Source organism: Halyomorpha halys, unplaced genomic scaffold (assembly GCF_000696795.3).
Source record: "Halyomorpha halys isolate HHAL.00 unplaced genomic scaffold, Hhal_1.1 Scaffold261.1, whole genome shotgun sequence".
Taxonomy (NCBI): domain Eukaryota; kingdom Metazoa; phylum Arthropoda; class Insecta; order Hemiptera; family Pentatomidae; genus Halyomorpha; species Halyomorpha halys.
In genome coordinates, this window is record NW_027116513.1 from 1,047,135 (window position 1) to 1,069,396 (window position 22,262).

Consider the following 22,262-nt stretch of genomic DNA (forward strand, 5'->3'; position numbering starts at 1 on the left):
AACTTAACAATATTGGCATATCTAAGAAGATAAAGAATATCATCAGGATAGAAGGAATCTTAGTTACAAGGTAAAGATGGCCATAGATGATGTAAAGATTGTCATCAAGATGGAAGGAATCTTGGTTACAAGGTAAAGATGACCATGGATGATGTAAAGAGTGCCATCAAGATGGAAGGAATCTTGATTACAATGTAAAGATGACCATGGATGATGTAAAGAATGCCATGAATATACAAAGAGAGTGTGTTAAGCGAGTTTCATACCAATAAGAATAAGTTGGCTTGCCTGCTTTTTATTTTAGACCTTGAAAAGGTTGTAAGAGATTTAGGTTTAGAAACAACATTAACTATTGTCAATCGGAGGATTCCATTCTTGGTGTTAGTAGATGAAACTGGCTGTATTCTAAGATTCCACATTGGACTGAGGAACGTCTTTCTGATAACATCACAGGTGGCTTCACTGTTGGTACTTGGATTCAACAAGATCAGAGCTAAATATATGAAGATGAAGACAAAAGGGTGAAAGTAAACAAAAATTTTTGATTCACTGGATCAATTATTCGTATTTTAATTCACGTGAACTAGTATTAGTTTAATATTACTGTAAATATTGTAATGCTGGTTTACAATTGCTGAAAATATTGTTATATATAGTAATATTGGTTTAATATTACTGCAAATGTTGTCATATATAGTCAATACTGTCAAATTTTACAAAAATTACTCAGGTTTGCCATCAACCCATAGCTTATGGCACGCGCTATTGAAAATTAAATCCTAGGGTAAGGATTTAAAGTAAAAATAAATAAATATCTGTAATCCTTCCAAGCATGTTCTTTTTGTTCACTCACATCTGCCATTAAAGACGTATCACCAACTTGCTCAATCGGTTTACTCCGAAGACATTTCAGTACATCTCCTGTTTCATTACAACCTAATGCTCTAGCCAAGTTTAAGGCCATTCGTCTTGGAACTCCTGGCTTCATGAAAACCCAAGGAGACAAGCCAACTCCGCTTTGCGACACACAGGCTTTGATGATACCTGCAACAACCACATTGAAAAATAGAAATGATAAAGCACACTAAATGATACAATATATTAGTGTAGGCAGGTTTAATTACTCGAAACGACATAAGTATATATTTAAATGAGAACTATAAATTTATGAAACAGGAAATTCTCACCATTCGTTCTTGGAGCTGAGCAAATGATGTCAGCTGATGCTGCACCAGCACTTCCGCCGATAACCGTTATCAGATTCGGGTCACCTCCGAATTTACTGATTTCCTGTTGAACCCATTCCAGCGCCAATGCTTGGTCCTTAAGACCCATATTTCCAGTTACCACGTTGTCTTCCAAACTAAGAAATCCTTTGAAAAAAGAGCATTAAATAAAAAACGAGAATATACTGTCTATAGGTAATCCCGAAAGTAAGGCCTCCTTTTTAAAAAAAAATTAAGTTAATATTCAACAATATTTATTTCCAAACGTCTGAAATTTGTCTATTTTTCTACATAATTCATATGTTTCAATGCATTTCTGAAGACACAATAGTTTTTATTTTTACATGTTCTGATAGTGCTCCGCCGAATCCTTGACAAGCGTCGAACTTCACTTTTCACCTTGTCATCGGAGTTAAATTGCTTTTCGGCCAAACTTAACATAGGGTACAGTTGGTATTCCCTATAGACTATCGGTAGGGTGTGTGATAATGTTCCATTAAAGGTTTCGTAGGAGAGGAAAGTTAGAAGGAGCGCTATCGTGGAGAATGCTTGATATTGCCCTTCCTTGATATTCCTTCAGGGAAAACGAATAGTAAGGAAGGGTGTAAAAGCATGGTCCCTCCGAGTTTTCAGTATTTCAGCGAATTATTTTGTCCCAGCAGACATTATGTCGACAAAACAGCCATTTTAATCTCGAAACATTGCTCTAAATTTACTAGCAAACTGTGTTTCAATTTTTGCGGTTTGAGGAAAGAGGAATGACGCCACCCGACAAAACGATTTGGTTACCCCTTATAATTGAGTTAAGAAGGGTAAAAGATGAGGTTCCACTATTTCTTGAGGGTAAACGGAGGGTATGGTATGGTTATACGTAAACTGACTGTCTTCAAAAATGGTTCACTCAAAATGGTGCTCGTTAAAAAAACAGACAACACTTTAAACTTTCGAAACGGAATTGTTAATGCGTCACCTTGAGTAAGAGGCAACTCCAGTTCGAATCCGGTCTGGCTGAGTTAAAATTTATTTGTTTTTAAATCCATGGAATGAATCTCGACCTTCCGATTGCGGTTAGAATAGTTTGATAACTTATATATTTTAGAAGATAATTGGAATTTATGTATTTCTGAAAAAAAAAAATAGGAGATTTTCTTTTCGGGATTCCATTCCTTTTTTTGGTGAGTTACTTATATCATACCTAATGGTCCAAGACGATAGTTAGGACCAACGAAGACAACATCCTCATCCATAAAAAACCTTGCAGAGCCGAAAACACCAGCAGAACCACCGACGAAGGCACCTCCATGTATGTCGAAGATGACCGGATATCTTTCAGTCAACTGGAAATATACAAATGTCATTTATTTAACTCTAATACATTGAAAACGAAAAAGGATTTTGGACTTTTTAATATAATCTAAAGCTTTTTACTTTTTACTATGCAGAAAAATCTAAAATGTATGTAGAAATTTTCTTAAAATTATTAATGAAAGAAAAGCCTCGAGGTTTACTCTCTTTTTTTTTCAATTTTTTTTTTTAACCAAAATTAGTGTAAATTTGTTCGGTAGGTTGTACCACTTTCTAAATATCATTAAAATCCCATAAGATTTAATTGAAGGTCCAATTTAAAACTGACTCCAAAGAAGAGAAGAACCATTAAAACAATGTAAGAATGGAAAATATTTGTTTATGCACTTTCTTCTCTTTCTATCTCTGACATTTTGTACCTTTCATTATAACTGATCGGCCATCGCCCGTAGCTCAGTGTCAGTTAAGACAGTCTTACCAATTTGATATCTATTGGCGGTGCCGGTTCGAATCCAGCCTGACTTTTTTCACTGAGTGGCGGTCTCACATAATAAAAAACTTTGACCCTCAACCATGGTTAGGCAGTATAGGACTCCATTGGGAGTCTTGGCCGAAAAAAAAAACTGATGGGCCATTCTGCGAAATGAAACATTTGACATCAATGGGGCAGTGAAGCAGCCTCTAAAGGGGTAAAGAAACCCACTTCGACTGTACTCAGCAGTTTTTATATTTTAAGTATCAGTGGAGTCTCAACCTAATGGTTTTTTCACTTCAAATGGTTGGTAGTTTTAAGACTGTATACTATATATATACATATTAACATAAAAAAGTTAATAAATTATAAAAAATAAAATTAAATATAATGTAAATAAATAATAATAGCTAATAATAATGTAATAATAATAATAATATTATGCTAATCTTACATTGGGTGAGAAAATGTTGAGATAGAGACAGTCTTCTTGCCCTAAATTTACCTGCCCCGGAAGTACAGCACTCTGGTAACAAGAGGGGATGGGTTGGGTTGCATCCAGTGTACCAGTCCACTTATCTCCTTTTTCAGAAATCTAACAAATTTAGCAATGCTATAGATTTTATATAAATTCAAAATATATTGGACATAAAATTAAATACCCCATTTCTAAGGGAATCAAAATAACACAATATGAATTAGACTATATATTTTATTATATATAATAAGGTTAATTAAGGGCTAGGAAAGCCATGAGGGATATGGCGTTCGCAGTAAATAACGAAGCAACGTCTAGTGTGGTCAGCACTTGGATGGGTGACCACCCATTCATAACGGAAGATGCGCTTCGCCCACCTCATGGGTTTTGAGGCCCGTCAGCCTATTGGAGGCAACTCACAGACCGGGCACTGGACTAATGGCCCTACTCTGTACTCATCCCAAGGACTTCCACGGCCTATTGCGCCAACAGAAAAAAATAATATTCCTAAGTTAAAGTTAGGGTCATTTCATTTAAAAAAATCTTGAAACCTATGTTCATATATATGACTGAATTTTATTATTTCTGAAACATTATGAGAAACTAAAAAGTACCTTTTTTTTTTTTTTATATGAGTTCAGAAACTACTTATCTTATCCAACTACTTTTTTTTCTTTTTTAATGGTTTTGAATGATTTTATCTAGAATTGTAGCGTAAACATTTTGACATTTATCACAATGTATAAACAAAAATAGGCCAAAGTGATAATTTAAAAATATTTAATGAATTTAAAACTCTGCTACTGTTCATAAAAATAAATTATTATTAACTTTTTCGCCAAATTTAAAAGAAATATATTAGGAATAATAAGAAAAAAAAAGAAAAGAAAAGTAAATTTGACTAGTAATTCAAAAGAAACACGACTAACGAAACCATTAGTGAAAAATTTACATGCTATTGTACATTTTATTCCGTTGTGTAGCATATTCTAAACCAATTATTTGTCTAATATACGATCTATAGAATAATATATTGAAGTTCAATATTTCACATTTGCTCTTTTTTGGTAAATTGCGCGATTTTTATTACAGCATAAAATGAAATATTTTGAACTTCTTAACTCAAATTATTATTCAAAATTGAATGTTTGAATCAAATGTTCAATATTATAAACATACTCGTTATTATAACAATATTTATCCGTTCTATTCTTTTTACCTTATTTAATTTATAATTTAGAAAAGATAAATATGAGGTTAGGCAAAAGGTTACTAAAAAAGTGAAGAAAAGAGACGAAATCAACGTTAAAAAAACAAGTGGTGAATATTCTTGGAATAGTACTCGTATTAATCAGTGCTCTTGAATAATTATGCAAAAAATTATCTTGAGTATTTATTATTGTTATAAAACATTGTTAACGCTTTTAACTTGGACTCTTAATTTAAGTTTTACTTTTAGAGAGTGTACATTTATTCTAATAAGCTTTCGACGTATTTAAATTATAAATTTAACAATAGAGTTGATTTTTTTTTTTGCAAAATTTAGATATTTTATACGTATTATTACTTATTTATATATTATACATACAGTACGTTTTTAAATTTTTTATTCCGAGAAGTGATTATTCTCTAGTAATAACATTACCAATCAATAAAATGAAATGTAGATGAGAACATCAAGAAACCGGCTAGTACAAAACTTATACTTCCATGTTTTTCCAAACTTAATTACTGAAAACAAAAAACCTCCAGTTCTATATGATATCCTTTATCAGTATCAATATTAACGATTATTATTGATTTTCCAATAATATTATCGATTAAAAATATCGATTTATCAAACATCAAACGATTTCAATATTTTAAGGAAAGTATTACAATAAAATATTAACAGTTAATTCCTGATTATCTTATGATGTCGATATTTAACCTTTGGTATAGTTTTTCCAATCCACATATCGATAGCATACATATCAAAAGATTTCGATATTTTAAGAAAAAATGAAAATAAAATATTTACTGCTCATTTCGATATTCCTTCTTTCCAATAGTCGTATCGATTCCATTTAGAATCGATATCAAACAATTCGATAATTTAATGTTATTATCAGTACTTTTATTAACAGTTACCCATCCTTTAATTGTTTTTAAAAACATCAAAGACGTGCAGGATATGCGAAAATTAAAGATTTAAACTTGTTTTAGTTTTCAAAACATTTTTTTTTATAAAATGTCACTAATTTTTATTTAATATGCAATGGAGGTGGCTGTATAAACAGGAACCTCACATCACTATGTTGTAAAGAGGCTTTTGGATTATAATGAATTAATATTAACTTTGTCCAGAAATGAATTAATGCTTGAGTAGGTGAAATATTTATTACTTAAAAAAGCAATAACGCCTGTTCATAAATTGGCAATTAATTTTTTTTTTTAATTTAATTTTTAACAGTGAAATCTCAAGTCAAAACAGAATGTTGTTTGTTTGTTGTGAGCAGATTATGAATAATAGTATTGATAACAGTACCGATGTGTATCTCGAAACCCAAAATATGGAGAAAGCCAAAACATTTTAATAGTTTACTTGAGAGAACTTTTTCCAGCTACCACCTTTGTTTACAAATCACAGTTAAAAAACATATTTAAATCACTTCCAGCGGTCTGGAAGATAATAGAATAATATTCTTAATATTTTCAGGAAATTCGCTTGTTCTAGAATTTTTTATTAAAAGTAATTTGCTAGTTTACAGCTGTCCTTAATATTTCTTATTTTCGATTTATTACCAAAATTTATAGTTTTTCTTTTCACTGAATTTAACATATCTTTGAACTAGTATAACATCCTAAGCGCAATGTATTTTAATAAAAATTAAATATGTATAATCCTGTCTGAGTTGTTGGAAATAGTAGCAGTCTGGATCGTACTTACCATATACCTCCTTTCTCCAACCGGTGGTTTGGCGTAAGGAATCTTAGTGAAGGAGAAGAAGTCCCTGCCATCTCTAGACTTGAGAATCTGCCCCCTCATCGTGCCCTGGGACACGGTCACTACGGGGCTCTGCCCCAGAGCGAGGTTCCCCACGGCCAAAACGCACAACAGGACTATCAGCATCGTCCCTGAATAACAGCAAGCTCCGTATCTATCACATATATAGTACCATTTATCTTTATAATAATGAATAACAAACATATACAACTCCAAAGTTCTTTTTAAATTCGAAATAAACAATCTTATGAGGTTCAGTTGTGCAATGTGTCCTTCAACTAATCAATCATTGTCCACAATAAACTTATGAATTACTGGAATTTATTTTCAAAATGTTTCGCCATGAAAAGGTTTAAAGATAGTGCAGATTGGTCCAACAGTATTTAAGTTATTCTCTTTTTTAAAAAGAAAACAATGGATGTAGGGCGAAAAGTTTAGGATAAAAAATTTTATTTTCCGATTTTCTCGAATATTCGTATGTAAGAGTTTCTTGAGGTGTAAAAACGAATATCGTGTTTTTTTTCACTCCTCAAAATCTTTTAATGAACTATCATAGGACAGTCGGCCTCAATATTTTGAATATAGTACAAATATTGAAACAGATTGAGAGTTTTTATTCGAAAACTATTTATATTTATATACAACTTATATATATCTATCTATATATAATATATATATCTTTTTTTTTTTTTTTTTTTTTTTTTTTCGAAAATTCGTATTTAAGAGTTTCTTGATGTGCTAAAACCGAATATCAACTTTGTTTCACTCCTAAAAAATGTTTTACCACACTTTCAGAGCACAATCGGTCGCTATTTGTTAAATATTTTAATAATTTTGAGACACAGGGTGGATTTTTATTTAAATAATAGGTAGCATATACATCACGATTTACTTTAGATTGTAAGTTTGCCTTTTGATACGAGTCAAGCAATTGACAGGATTCCGCACGAAGGACTACGGTATTTTACACAAATCCCCAACTTTTTTTTCTTCTTCAAAATTGTGCAAATCACCTTTACCCTTCGTCGCAAACCTACCGACTGCCCTACAGTTTCAGTTAATAATGTTACTCTTACCCTGTCGAACAGATCCGCTACCTTGGACTACATTTGGACAAACGATTAACCTGGAAACCTCACACAAGACTTAAAAGACAGGAAACTGCACATCGATTTCGACTATTACAGCACTTACTAAACAAACGTTCTAAACTTCCAACACATTACAAAAGACTGATCTACATGACTGAAATAAGGCCAATCTGGACATATGGAGTTGAGCTTTGGGTTTCACTAAACCTTCGAATTCCTCTCGTATTCAATCCTTACAATCCAAAATCCTTCGTAAAATCCTCAATGCTCCTTACTTTGTCACAAATAAAATTATACATAAAGACCTTAATGTTCCCTATGTAACTGATCTAGCCCGAACCAGATATCACTCCTTCCATTATAAACTCCCTAATCACTCAAACCCCCTACTTTCTAACCTTGCATCCTCTTCCATTCCTGACAATCCTCCGAGGTGCCTGAAAAGAAGATGGCCACGAGACCAGCTAATGTAAAATGTCATTAAAGTGCTACCAGTTGGTAGTTGCTCTACACGCCTGTAACACTCCATTTTAAGTAAGTCCATATTTACTAAATGTATTATGTAAAATACAGTTGTAAATTTCAATAGTTATTTAAAAAAAAAATATGCAAAATCTGATGACCTATTTTTGAAAAATAGGTATGCCAGGGAAAATGCATTTTAGGATAAGTAAGCAAAGTAAAGTGGATAAAGTTTAGAGTGGAATTTAATAAAATTAATCTGGGCCCATAAAAGTACCAATATAATCCTTGAAGATTTAATAAAAACCCACGGCATAAGTATTTTTACATTATTTAATTTAAGACAATTTTTTAACTTAAGACCAAAAGACACGGCTCCAAAATTGTTTCTTAGTGTCTAAAACGAAAAACAGACATTTTCAACATTATAAACATTTTCATTTCTTATATGAATTCAACGCTTCTTTATGAATACATAGGTATTATTAAAGCAAATTAGTGCTGCCATTCTTCTGAATTCCCATCATTTTAACAATGGAGGTGATGAAATATTCAAAAGCTAGATAGCATAACCCAATAAAAGTTTTTCAAATAAGGAGTTAATAAAAAAAAAAATGATCTAAATGAACAACGTTAGAATTATTTATTGCAATATTACACTTAAGTGAATGTAATACTCTCATATTATTTATAGCCAGTAAATATGGTTTCAAATTAAGTTTTTTTGTTTTATAAAATCCTCGGATTATCCATGTTGGAAGAACTTATTTCGGCAATACATTTAAGTAGCGAATGTGAAAAAATAAAAATTACGAATTTGTTAATTTTATGAATTTTACCTGAAGCATGTTTGAAAAATAATGTCTTGTCAACACAAATCTAGAGCATTTTAAAATGAAAACTTATGACTAAAATTCCATTTTGAATTGTGATGCCAGGACATTTTTTTTTTTTTATGACTGTCACCAAAATTGCTGATACAAATTAATTCAAATGAATAATATGAAACATAAAAATGCATGACGTATTGTAATAAGGTAAGGTTTTTAATTTTACAAAATGAATTTTTCTTCCCCCATCTTCCCCAAGAAACAATCTGTAATTCACTTGTAAACTAATTACTTTCAGTGAATTCTAGTGCAAACCTGTTTACAAAAGGCGATGATATAAAGCTTACAACTCTCCAGGCCTAATGTGGCAGTTTATTTAATTTTTTTTTGTTGGAATTTTTAGGTTAAATTATTCTTTAAATATTATCAGCAGCTTAACTGTGTAAATTTTTAAAATGTTAAGGATTAAACTGCACCTATTTTGGCAAATGACAAGAATGTATATGGAAATATATTTCATCTTAGTTTTTAAAATAATCCTATTTTTACCTGCCTGAGGTGTAGAGAGCTAGTACATTTAGGTTTTTACTTATGAACTCATTTACAATGGATTTGGAATAGTTATTTTTTATTGAGTTTATGCCCAGAGGTAAAACCCATTAAATTTTTCAACTTTAGTTTTGTCTGCCTTTAAAAAAACAAAACAAAAAAAAAAGTTTTTTTGATAATACCGTATTTTTCAAAAACTAACGCGCATTTATTATTAGAAAATGTTTCATTCTTTTTTCCTGTCCTAACAACAGGAACGGTAAACGTCCTTGAAAGGTAGGCATTGAACTATTACAAAAAATAAAAATAAAATAAACATTTCCCTCGTTTTTCATTTAGTGCTCAATATTTTATATTTGTATCAATATAAAATATTTGTTAACTGGTAACTGAAACATAAATGAAAATGTACACTCATAAAGAAAGGCTGTATTTTCCTGTAAAAAAGGTAAACAATGCACCTTTACAGCTAGGTAACCTTACAGATGGTACAGTGGTAACAATAAAAGTAAGAAACTACTACAATACTAACTACGCAGTTTCCAGAATTATATTCAGGCTCAATTTGAAGCACTTACACGCACCATAAGTTCATAATGATTATTTCGCAACAGTCTGACATTTATCAAAATTAACTCACAAAATGATTTTTTGTTGTTTTTACGAAATTTAATTTGCACCTACTTCAAGATATAGAAAAATTTGAAGGTATTTTTATTAGACTATTTTGGCAGAAAATTTCTGTCGTTACATTACGATATGCTTCAAAAACAGGATGTTGAATAATAATTGATAACCTTGAGTTACCTTGTAGTATTCCAGTCCTCTTCTAATGTTACATATTTTCTTGTAGTAATTCCTGTTGCTTTTCCTTTCTAGCAATATGGGATACTGGGTCTAGTTATTGGTTCCTCTGGATTCGGTACTCAGGTGAAGCCCAGACTAAGAACATGATATACTGATGCTATATCTTTATTTCCCACCATGGGCGTCAGTGATGGGATTTTCCTTCTCCCTCCCTAATAATTGAGTCTAGGTAGTACATGAGCCCAAGAGGAGAAATAAAGTCAGTTATTTCACCCCAATTTTTGATTACTTTAATGAAAACTATGTATAATTACTAATCAAAATTGACGAGTCTGCCAAGTATATTTAGGGGGAATAAAAAATGCCGGCTTTTTCAAAACGTTAAAAATAATCAATTTTTCATTCAGAGCTCTATATCTTTAAAACTAACAACAAATAGAAATCTAAGAGAACATCATTGAAAGGAGAGTAAATTAGCTAAACTGTAAGCCCTAATAGAGCTATTTAGATTTATATTTTATTAATATACTTGTTTGAGAGTGGTTTAGTTTCTTTAAAACAATTTTGATCCTTTTTCTCAACTTTATTCTTTTTAAACTTCCAACGTTTCGACCACTTAGGTCATTTTCAAGGATTCCTACAAACAGCTCCTTTTAATTACTTTTATAACAATTTCCTTCACTTACATACTGATTTTTTTTGGTCTTACCTTATTTTGTTTTAATTTTTTCCTTTAAAATTCTTTAAATGCCGGCTAATTGCCTTTGTCCCATCTTTAAATAATGATACGATAATGATCTAGTATTTCTAATTTTTAAGACAAAAACGACTAACAGAAATATGTAAAAAAAAAAACCTACCGTAAAAATATAAAAAAAATAAATATATGAGAAAACTAAAATTACTCTTGATCAATAACTCAAATAAAAATGTAATTACCAGTTCCTCTTCCTCTTCTGGTTTAATTCTGAAGCCTCCTGGCCTATATACCCCGGCGCTCCCATTCTTTTCTTTTGTGGCTATATAGGCCAGGAGGCTTCAGAATAAAACCAGAAGAGGAAGAGGAACTGGTAATTACATTTTTATTTGAATTATTGATCAAGAGTAATTTTAGTTTTCTCATATTTTTTTTTTTTTTATATTTTTACGGTAGGTTTTTTTTTTTACTTATTTCTGTTAGTCGTTTTTGTCTAAAAAATTAGAAATACTAGATCATTATCATATCATTATTTAAAGATGGGACAAAGGCAATTAGCCGGAATTTAAAGAATTTTAAAGGAAAAAATGAAAACAAAATAAGGTAAGACCAAAAAAAATCAGTATGTAAGTGAAGGAAATTGTTATAAAAGTAATTAAAAGGAGCTGTTTGTAGGAATCCTTGAAAATGACCTAAGTGGTCGAAACGTTGGAAGTTTAAAAAGAATAAAGTTGAGAAAAAGGATCAAAATTGTTTTAAAGAAAAGAGCTATTTACGTTCAATAGTTCTCAAGATATAGCTTTTTAAACAGTATTTCATAAAATGAGATGCAGATAGTCGACCGTAGATTACTGATTGGAGAAGATGATCGGGGGAGGGGGAGATGCGGTCAGCAAAGAAACAACATAAATAAACAAATAAATATTTTATTATATTATAACAGTTCAACATTGGTCCTTTCCATGTAAGTCAAGTTGCATATTATTTGGTAGATATGAATTACTAGATAGTAAACATTTAATAAATCAAATCAAGTAAATATTCGTTACGTATAAGGATTATACACTTATATTATGTTTATTATAAATTCAACTCTATAATTTTTTTTAAAATGTCTTATAAATATATTTTAAATCATTTACAAGTAGTTTTAGACAGAAAGTGATAAAAATAAGCATTATTTATGAATTGTATAACTATTTATGTATAGTATATGTGTGTGTTTTATTGATAATATTCAAATAAAATTTAATAAATAACACAGGTATCTTAGTAACAATTCAATTGTTACCAAACATTGAGTTCATCTCTTGTGGCTCTTGTTAGTTTTTTTTTCTATTCCTTAACAACTTTAAGGTTCACTGTCTTAATATGGTTTTGTAAATGGAAAAGAGGCATAAAGTTGTAATAAAGAACAACGATGACTGACTTGTTGACGATGTCGAAGTCTGATCTGGAATATATGATTTCCAGAAATCAAGCGTCTCCTGATATTCAGCCCAGTTGCTAATCTTTACTCCCGAATCTTGAATATCCAAATAGTACTTTCCTTGAAATTGGGGCCATTGTATCATTCCTTCGCTGCTTGGTGTACTGAAAAATAAGATAATATCTATATAAAATTTATTTACAGCAGACTGTAAAATTATTGAATAAATTTTTACATTATCAAGAATTATGTTTCTCAAAGAACAATTTTATGAAACTGTGCCAACATTTCTTGAAATATAGATAATGAACTCACTTTTCTTTCAAATTGAGTAATTTTAACAAACATCCTATTTTAAATAATAGAATATCATATATAATAAAAGGTAATCAATATAAAAACCTTTATTAGAACAAACTACTCACTGATCCCTGGCAAAGTTCACCCACATCTTGACTAACTGCTTTGATAAAGCAATATCTTCCTGGTTAGGCCAGTCTGGATCATTAGAAGTTGCCTCGTAGAAATATGGCAGTTCCGCAGCATGTGGAACTCCTGTAACATTAGGTGAGTCTAGGATATTTTTTAGAAGAAAAATATTTAGTTTTCTTTACTATTTTCATTATATTTTAATATTACCTTAGTAAGAAAATAAAAATAAAATTACTAAGAAAAAAAAAAAAGAAAGCTTATAGACTTAAATTCATTCCATGTAGACTTACATTATTTCCATGCTTATAAATAATATGAGATATGGAACAAAATAGTTGCAATGCCTTCCAAATAATATAAAAATAATGTTCAATCAATATTCAATAATCATTATAATAATAAATATGTATAAAGATAAAATGAGTGTAGTAAGAAACGTACAAATAAATAAAAAAAATTCCTTCATATTGATCCCTTCAAAAAAGACATGGAATAGAGTGCATGTGTTCACATCCATAATTTATTGGACATTAGAAATTAAACTGCTAAATAAACCACAAAGTATTACAAGTTCTGAACTGATGTATTTCATTGAATGGGACAATTGTCATATTTACTCATTAATTCATTCACTCATTTATCATCTCTCATTTACCTGAAACTTTGATCTTGAAAGGGGACCCTGGACTTCTGGTATAGTTGAACTTATAGAAATAAGTTGGTCCAGGATGTTTACTTATACTCTTCAAAGATGGGTACACAAAGAGGGCTTCCGAAAAATACTGAAATATCATAAGACCAGAGTATAATATTTATACAAAATAATGCTCATGTTAATAAAATAGATCACTTTAAATTTAGATAACACTCTACTCAAAAGATATAATAATAGATTTTAAAATAATATATGTAAATAAATTAATAATTAGGCAGCAAAAACTAAAATATACTAACGTTTCGAATAGCTATAATAGGTTCAACGCCATTTTTAAAATACCTCTCCCGTAATTTTTGGATGTCATCAGTTCTGTTTTCTAAATGGTAAGCTGAGATAAGAGTTTGGTTAAAGCCATTTATAAATTTTTCTGTTTCTTCCTGAGTTGTCATGTGGAGTTCATATGCTGAAATAATAATAATAGTAAAGTATATCATTATATCAAACAAATAAAATAATTAAACTTTTGTGTATGATGACACTAAACAATATGCATACACTTCAGGTATACTAGTGAGAATTTGACTTATTTCTATAAATTCTTTGCATTGAGGTCCTAACATAAAAAAGGCAAATTATACACCTGGAAGTAATCTCTTTTTGGTGTTAGATAATAAAAAACAAGAAATGTACCTCTTGTAAATGTTTATCTATTTTTTTAAATGTTACTTTTTAAATATCAGGTATTAAAATGGTTTTACCTAGTATGTTGGATATTTCTGTTAATTATCCAAAGTTTTTAAGAAAATTAATTCACTAATGTGGAGGCCTTCATATCTTACAGTATGAGTTCACACTGGATTAATGATATCTCTGGTTTTAGATGGGCATGGCATAAAATAAGTGGAAGATGACTAAATACTTTAAAATGAATTTTATGACATTCTGTTTCACTGATTCTTATAATCTTCTTTTAATTATAGTATTTCTTTAATAATTGTATCTGGATTGAAGTTCTAAAAATCAAAAAATGAAGAAAAAATTACACAAGCTTGGAAATACTGAGTCTTGCCATTTATCTTGATCTAAGTGTGTTTCTTATCTAGACGGATTAACATTCATCATGGTGCTTAGAATATCAGTTATATTCAAGTGGTAACATATGGAAATTCTATATCTTTAACTCACCTACGGTCATGAGCAATCCTTCATCCTGACAAACTCCAATAATCCAGGGGTAGCTATGGTTTGTACCTGTAGGCCATTGTGTCAGGATCGCTCCAGGGGCATTCTCAGGTTCCAGAACTGGAGTTGCAAGGTTTGAATTGTTGTTATCCTGAAATATCAAAATCATACTTGAAAAAACTAATAATTTAACTTATCAATGTTCACACATTTTTTCATTGACAGCTATTTAGTATTTCATAGTTGCGGTGTGATTAGAAAAAAAAATTGTTGACTGCACCCCCGACCATCTTCTACTCATATTAATTTGTGGTCAACTAAGGTTGCCAACATTTATTTAAAAATTTATCTTCAGGATAATTCAACCTTAAGCTTTATGTATAAAACTTATAATTAACTTATAGTGTTATAAGGTACATCCGAAAATACATATTATTTTTTTAAGATGGAACCAACAAGTTTTGATGCTATATTGTATCTTATGAACTGTATTTTGTTATTAAGGGAATTATTTGTGAAACAAAAAAAACAAAAAACAAAAATGTCTATATTTCTTTCAGATTAGTATTCATTTCTGGATTGAATAGTGAAAGTTAATGTTTGTGTAAGCTATTTAGACCTCATACATTTCTAAGAAATGAAAGTGATTTAAAATTCAATGTAAAATAAGTACCATGGACATTCAATATTCCATAAACTGTAAATCAATTAAAAATTCACTTCCCACCCATTAAATCACAATCCCTTCACTATTTTAATTGATTATTAAGTTTCTTTTATTAATTTTAATGATATATCACCATAAGACCATAAAATGTCATCTTTTTGGTTATAAATTATAAGTTGTAATCTTACAACCTATGATCCAAAGAGTATGGTTCAAGTTTTTATTCAAACCACACCCTTTTTATTAATTAATTATTCTTAGGACATTCCAATAACGTTTATGGGTTATTTCCCCATTATCTAGTTCTTCCTATTAACTTTTGGACATTTTTCATCTTATTAAAACTAACTATAATGCCAAGTTAAATTTATACTCAACTTACATAATTTTATTAATGACAAAAATTTTTATTTAGTAGATGTAATATGCCAGAAATAAAATAAATATAAAATTTTATTTTAATGTCTTCATTTTTTGAGAAAAAGGGAGCTTTTTTAACGTTCTTAAAGTAATGCATGTTGTAAAATATTATACTAGTGTTAAATAAGAAGCTTATGAAGCTTCCAGGAATTTTATTAATTTGTTAAGAGCATTGTACACATTCATGTGAAGTAAAAGTGATTTGACAATACTGTCCCTAGTATAGTCAAATTCAACAAAAATAAAAAATGGCTTAGTTAGCCATTAAAATAAATTAAAAAAAAAATAAACATTCTGTAACCCTTTTAAACATGATATTTTTGTTCACTCACATCCACCATCAAAGACATGTTGCCAACTTGCTCTATGGGTTTACTCTGAAGACATTTAAGTAGGTCTCCTGTTTCGTTACAGCCTAATGCTTTTGCCATGTTCAATGCCATTTTTCGGGGAACTCCCGGCTTCATGAAAACCCAAGGTGACAAGCCAACTCCACTTTGTGACACACAAGCTTTGATGATACCTGAAAAAACAATATTGAAGTCAAAGTGGAAATGAGAAAGCAGACTAAATATTACAAAATATTTGCGGTTGATCATTAAATTACTCAAAATGATAGAAGTAAAATATGAATTCTCACCATTTGTTCTTGGAGCCGAACAAATAAGGTCAGAAGATGCCCCACCAGCACTCTCGCCAATGACAGTTATCCAATTCGGGTCCCCTCCAAATGCACTAATTTCCTTTTGAACCCATTCTAAGGCCAATGCTTGGTCCTTAAGACCCATGTTTCCAGGTATCACGCTGTCTTCCAAACTAAGAAACCCTTTGAAAAAAAAAAAATCTTTATTATAGGAGAAGATGGTCGGGCGGTGCGGTCAGCAGAAAAAAACACAAATAAATAATTCATTTGTTTATTTTTCTGCTGACCGCACCCCCTAAACATCTTCTCCTATTATATATCTATGGACAACTATCTTCACACCGTCATTAAAATCTTTATTTTTTAAAACTAATTTTCTGATAAGGTAAAATGTTTTTTTAACGTAGATGTATTATACCTACAGATCCAAGGCGATAATTAGGACCGACAAAGACCACGTCTTCGTCCATATAAAACTTAGCAGAGCCAAAATCACCAGCAGAACCTGCAACGAAGCCACCACCATGTATGCTAAAGATGACTGGCAATCTTCCAGTTATCTAGAAAAAAATAAATGCCTATTTTTAAACTCTGCAATGATATACATGGTGCTTTCAGATAGTTTCATTACTGGCCTCAGGACCTGAAATTGATCAAACACTGTTGTACAAAATACATGACCCTCGGGTATCATTCCATTGTTCATAGGCTCCCTGGAACTCATGGTGCAGGATATTAAAGGACTTGTCGATGCTGCCACTGGAATTGCATTGAATTGCAATTTTTTTTAAATTCAGTTAAATAAAAGGAAGTCCCTGGGTGCTAGGTAAGGGTTGTAAAGTGGCTGAGGAAGTTTTTCCACCTTAACATTCGCCAAAACTTGGACGACTTGTTCGTGCCGCACTGACTGCCACAGGTCAGTTTTCTGTTAGAGAGCTAATCTAAGGTTGGAGCAAATCTACCGAGCCCGTCAAGAAATCAAAACGATTGGAGTCTAAATCATGACCTTGCATGGTTCAAATGTAGCTAGCCACACTACCACCTCGGCCTAGCACCTAGCGGCTTATTTTTGTTTCTGCAAATCAGAAAGACCTGAAAGGGAAGCTACTCGACTCAAAGGCGGGTAGCCTCGATGAGGTCTGTTAAAAGCCTTCCGCGCTAAGAGTTCCAGAGGACATACGAACAATGGAAAAATGCTGGAAGCGGAGTGTTGATGCCTAGGGTCATATATTGAAGATTTTAAGTTCGCTGTACTAAAATGTTCAATACACTTTTGGTTATAAAACCAGTCTTGAAACTTTGTGAACGCATCATTTACGTTAGAGTAAAAAAAAAAAATATCTCATTGCCTCGCTTAATATGGAACAAAACTGGCGTTAGAGTAAAATATATATATAATTTTATATTTAAAAATGGAACAAAACTGCTACCTATCAATTATATCTACTAGATTTATAAAAAATCGGAAATATTTTTTAAAATTCATTATTTATATTTATACCAGCCTACGCACCACTATGCAAGATATGACCCCCCCCCCCTCCCGATAAACATCAGGAAAGACAATCAATAAAATACTCCTAACAACAAATCCTCACAAAAATTTATGTAATTGAACCATCAGAAAAATGAATCATATATTCAGAATAGAGATGAGGTGTGATGTCCTTAATAAAATTACTCAAAATGTTAATCAGGTATTAATTAATTTCAAGTAAGTTAACGAACTCCTACAAATAAACAAGCAGGACTTACGTTGGGTGAGAAAACATTCAGATAGAGGCAGTCCTCTTGCCCGGAGATCCCTTGTCCTGGGAACATACCTGTCTGGTAACAGGAGGGGATCGGTTTGGTCGCGTCCAATGTTCCATGCCATTTATCTGCTTTCTCAGAAATCTAAAAAAGAAAGTTTTATTGATTGAATGTAAAATAAAGGAAGAAAAATGTTAAAGCTTAATATTCTATGATATATATAAAAGTGATAATAAAAAAGGAAGAGTTCCCTCTAAATTGTTTCTAACACTTCTCCATCTTACCTTTGAGGAAATTAACCTATTTTCACTTTTGGCGCAAAAGAGCCTTCGCTAAGGATTGAGAATTGGTTCATTGGAATCTTTATATCTTCCACCATTCAGATTAAGTTAAAAAGGAGCATTTTACATTTAAAAAAATCGTTTCGTTAAATTTCCTAGCTAAAACATTTTAGAGAGGCCTTCAAATGACTATAAATAATTTGATGTCTTTTCCATGAGGATATATTCAATGATCACCGAAATTCATCGTATGGAGAAAACGTTTCAAACTTTTACAAAACTATAAACTAAACCAAATTACAACTTTATTGTTTATTTTTTCTTTTAATTATTAGTTTATTTACTAAACACGTTTAGGTGGTCGATCATAACTGATGCTCGATGCTCCAATGCTAAAACAAACAAAAATTTTTTATTTAAGTCTTGCTTTAGATTCCGACTATTAGAACATTTATTAGACAAGCGGTTGAAACTTCCAATCCATTACAAAAGACTGATCTACATGACTATTATAAGGCCTATCTGGACATGCTGAGTTGAGCTAGGGGCTCCACTAAACCTTCGAATTACTCTCTAATACAATCCTTACAGTCCAAAATCCTTAATGCTCCTTACTTTGTCACAAATCAAATCATCCATCAGGACTTCAATGTCCCCTATGTTGCCGATTTGGCCAGAACCAGATACCAATCCTTCCATGATAAACTTCCCAACCACCGAAACCAACTCGTTTCTAACCTGGCTTCTCCTTCACTATCTAATAATCCTCCTAGGCGTCTGAAAAGAAGATGGCCTCGAGATCTTCTCCTTTAGAAATATTTTTGGAGTTCTATCAATGGGTAGATTCTTCACAGGTTTGTATCATGTCATAATATCACTTACAGCAAATTTAATTGATGTGTATATATGTAAATAGTTGTAAATAACAATAAATAAATTATTAAAAAAAAAAAGTCTTGCATTGAGGACCTGTTCAGCCCCAGACTGGGAATGGTAAGATTCATTTCTCGGGACTGTCTCGAAATAAATAATGTATGACCTAGTAAATAGATAATCGAACCCACAACCTTCTGACTCTTGCATCAACCCATTAATATAATCGGATAACGTTAATTTTGTCCCATTTTATGAAGTTTTTTCGCATTCTACATCCAAGATGTTGTTATAAACTTTCACCAATCGTACATGTAAAACAGGAGCTGATATAATGTCGTTTGATAATCTTGACTCGAGAACAGATTTATTGTAGTCACTATGATTTTCAATAGGCAAGATGAAGGAAAAGTTAAACGTTAAATAAAACATTGAATTAAATACGCTCTAAAATATTTTCAAAGAAATCACAACAGAGCGATAATGAGTGATTTCACTGAAGTCTCGCCATCTTTTTGTTATTTCTCCTCATTCTACCCCATTTTGAATATAATTTCATTATAAACAAATTTAGTGGAAATTGAAAAATAAATTCTATAATTCTACCATGCAAGATTTTACTAGACTTATGCACGACTTTACAAGATTTGTCTTCCATATTCTTAGATAATATTATTCTCTCTCAACATTCTCTTTCTGTTATTCCGAGAAAAGTCAATACCTTCTTGGTACGTTCTTATTCGGATCCTTAAGAACCAAAAAGACTTCCTACGTAATTGATCTCTCCCTGCGTTTATCCATCCACCTGGTAAATACCAGATTCCAACCTACTAATTTGTACGTCCTGTCCCATTAAACTGCTTCCTCTGAAAAATCTTTTACCGTTTGAGTTACCTCATTTTTGATTTCCTTACCCATTTTAATCCATAAAGCTTCCTCTTTAGCTTAATTTTAACATTAATTATGTGTCCATCTCCTCGATCATCAATCTTTCCTTTACTTACAAGTAATAATTTACATAAAAATGTTTGTTTTTATTTTATTTATATAACTGTTATTGTTATGTTTAACTTGACATAATGTACTCGAACAAATGATGCTCAAATCGTTCGCATTCTTTAGTTATTCTTTGGGGACCAAGTATATAAGAATAAAGATAACTTTTTCATTTCATTACTAACGGATTTAGGTTATATTAATTATCCCTGTCGAACAGACCCGCTACCTTGGACTACATTTGGACAAACGATTAACCTAGAATCCTCACACAAGACTGAAAAGACAGGAAACTGCACGTCGATTTCGACTATTACAGCATTTACTAGACCAACGGTCTAAACTTCCAACACATTACAAAAGACTGATCTACATGACTGTCATAAGCCCAATCTGGACATATGGAGTTGAGCTTTGGGCTCCACAAAACCTTCGAATTCCTCTCGTATCCAATCCTTACAATCCAAAATCCTTCGTAAATTCCTTAATGCTCCTTACTTTGCCACACTTAAAATCATACATAAAGACCTTAATGTTCCCTATGTAACCGATCTAGCCCGAACCAGATATCACTCCTTCCATTATAAACTCCCTAACCACTCAAACACCCTAGTTTCTAACCTTGTATCCTCTTCCATTCCTGACAATCCTCCGAGGCACCAGAAAAGAAGATGGCCACGAGACCAGCTAATGTAAAATGTCATTAGAGTGCTACCAATGGTTAGTTTCTCTTTTTAATTTTTTTTTTTTAAAAAAAGTTTATATTAAAAGAAAAAAACATCTATATAATTCCGTCAAAGGTGTCCAAAACAGTAGTATACTAGATCATGCTTACCTTGAACCTCAGGTCTCCAACAGGTGGTTTGGCGTAAGGAATCTTAGTGAAGGAAAAGTAGTCCCTGCCATCCCTGGACTTGAGGACCTGCCCCCTCATCGTGCCCTGGGACGTGGTAACATAAGGGCTCTGCCCCAGGACAAGGTGCCCCACGGCCACAACACACAACACGACCGTCAGCATCGCCCACGAATATCAATTATCTTTATCTATATCACATATATACTACCACTTATCTTTTTATCTTTATCATAATGAATGGTAAATATATTTGTTCCCAAGTTCTTACTGTGGACTAAACAATCTAACCGAAATTCAATTTGTGCAATACTTCGTCATATCAGCCATTTCAAAATAGAAGTTGAAATCACAAAAAAATATTGGGATATTTGTCTGATTCAATATCTTTAACCAGGGATAAAAGTTTTCATTACAGAAACTTTGCTCTCGCAATATATACACTATGTAATGTCAATTATCACATAATGCCGAGTATGACATGACATGACAGTAAATGTCATAGCGGCAAGTACTATACAGTTCTGTGATTGCAGTGGCTGCTACAGTTTCTGGCGTGGGTGTAAAATATAATTGTGCAAACTAGATTTTACGTTACAGTACTTTTACCGCCGCTACATGTACTATCGATTATCATGCCATATTTAGTGTCATAGGACAGCCATGAAGACCATTATCATATAGTTCACACAATGGTGGTGGTCGTGGGTCGATTAATCCCTAACATTGTTTATTTGTTCCAGAAATTAAAATAAAATTTATTTAGAAGTGAAATTTTTATTTAGAGATCATCAATTTTACAAATTTTTATAGTACAATTTAATTTAATGAAAACAATTAATACTGTTTCAGGCCGAACTCTTACGGGTTATATTAGGTTGAAACATGTGAGAACAGGCAGCTGCGTTCAGAAAATTGGATTGCAGAAATACAATTCCAATTACAAGCAATTGTCATTACAATTACTTGATGAACTATTATAATTGGGGGTCCGGTTAGTGAAGAACACGAATGAGTAAAACATATTTGTTAATATCTACGTTTCGGCCAGAATTTCTGGCCTTCTTCAGTGCGTCTAAGCCCCAACATCGAGAAAAACCTGAGGAAAGATCTGGAATAAGACGCCCCGATGAAGGCATGAAATTCTGGCCAAAATGTTGGTCCTAAAACTAT

The 22,262-nt window shown here is 31.7% G+C and overlaps 2 protein-coding genes across 2 annotated transcripts in view; both read right to left on the reverse strand.

The window, feature by feature from the left end:
• Window positions 1-10,367, reverse strand: part of LOC106680415 (esterase FE4) — a gene marked incomplete at its 3' end in the record, with an annotated part of 12,814 nt that extends 2,447 nt beyond the window's left edge. The window contains exons 1-6 of the mRNA XM_014420116.3: window positions 10,207-10,367; window positions 6,411-6,598; window positions 3,458-3,598; window positions 2,422-2,563; window positions 1,188-1,373; window positions 854-1,044 (exon numbers count right to left, since the gene is read on the reverse strand). Of these exons, the coding sequence (XP_014275602.3) occupies window positions 854-1,044; window positions 1,188-1,373; window positions 2,422-2,563; window positions 3,458-3,598; window positions 6,411-6,593 (843 nt within the window). The remainder of the gene's footprint in view (window positions 1-853; window positions 1,045-1,187; window positions 1,374-2,421; window positions 2,564-3,457; window positions 3,599-6,410; window positions 6,599-10,206) is intronic.
• A 1,446-nt stretch (window positions 10,368-11,813) lies between these two features.
• LOC106680419 (juvenile hormone esterase) lies at window positions 11,814-21,273 on the reverse strand. Its single transcript, XM_014420120.3, has 10 exons — window positions 21,072-21,273; window positions 18,090-18,230; window positions 16,753-16,894; window positions 16,332-16,517; window positions 16,024-16,214; window positions 14,608-14,755; window positions 13,719-13,885; window positions 13,420-13,546; window positions 12,758-12,887; window positions 11,814-12,496 (listed from the first exon to the last, which is right to left on the reverse strand). The coding sequence occupies exons 1-10, from the start codon at window positions 21,252-21,254 to the stop codon at window positions 12,262-12,264; spliced, it is 1,650 nt and encodes a 549-aa protein (XP_014275606.1). The 5' UTR covers window positions 21,255-21,273; the 3' UTR covers window positions 11,814-12,261.
• Between the last annotated feature and the right edge of the window lie 989 nt (window positions 21,274-22,262).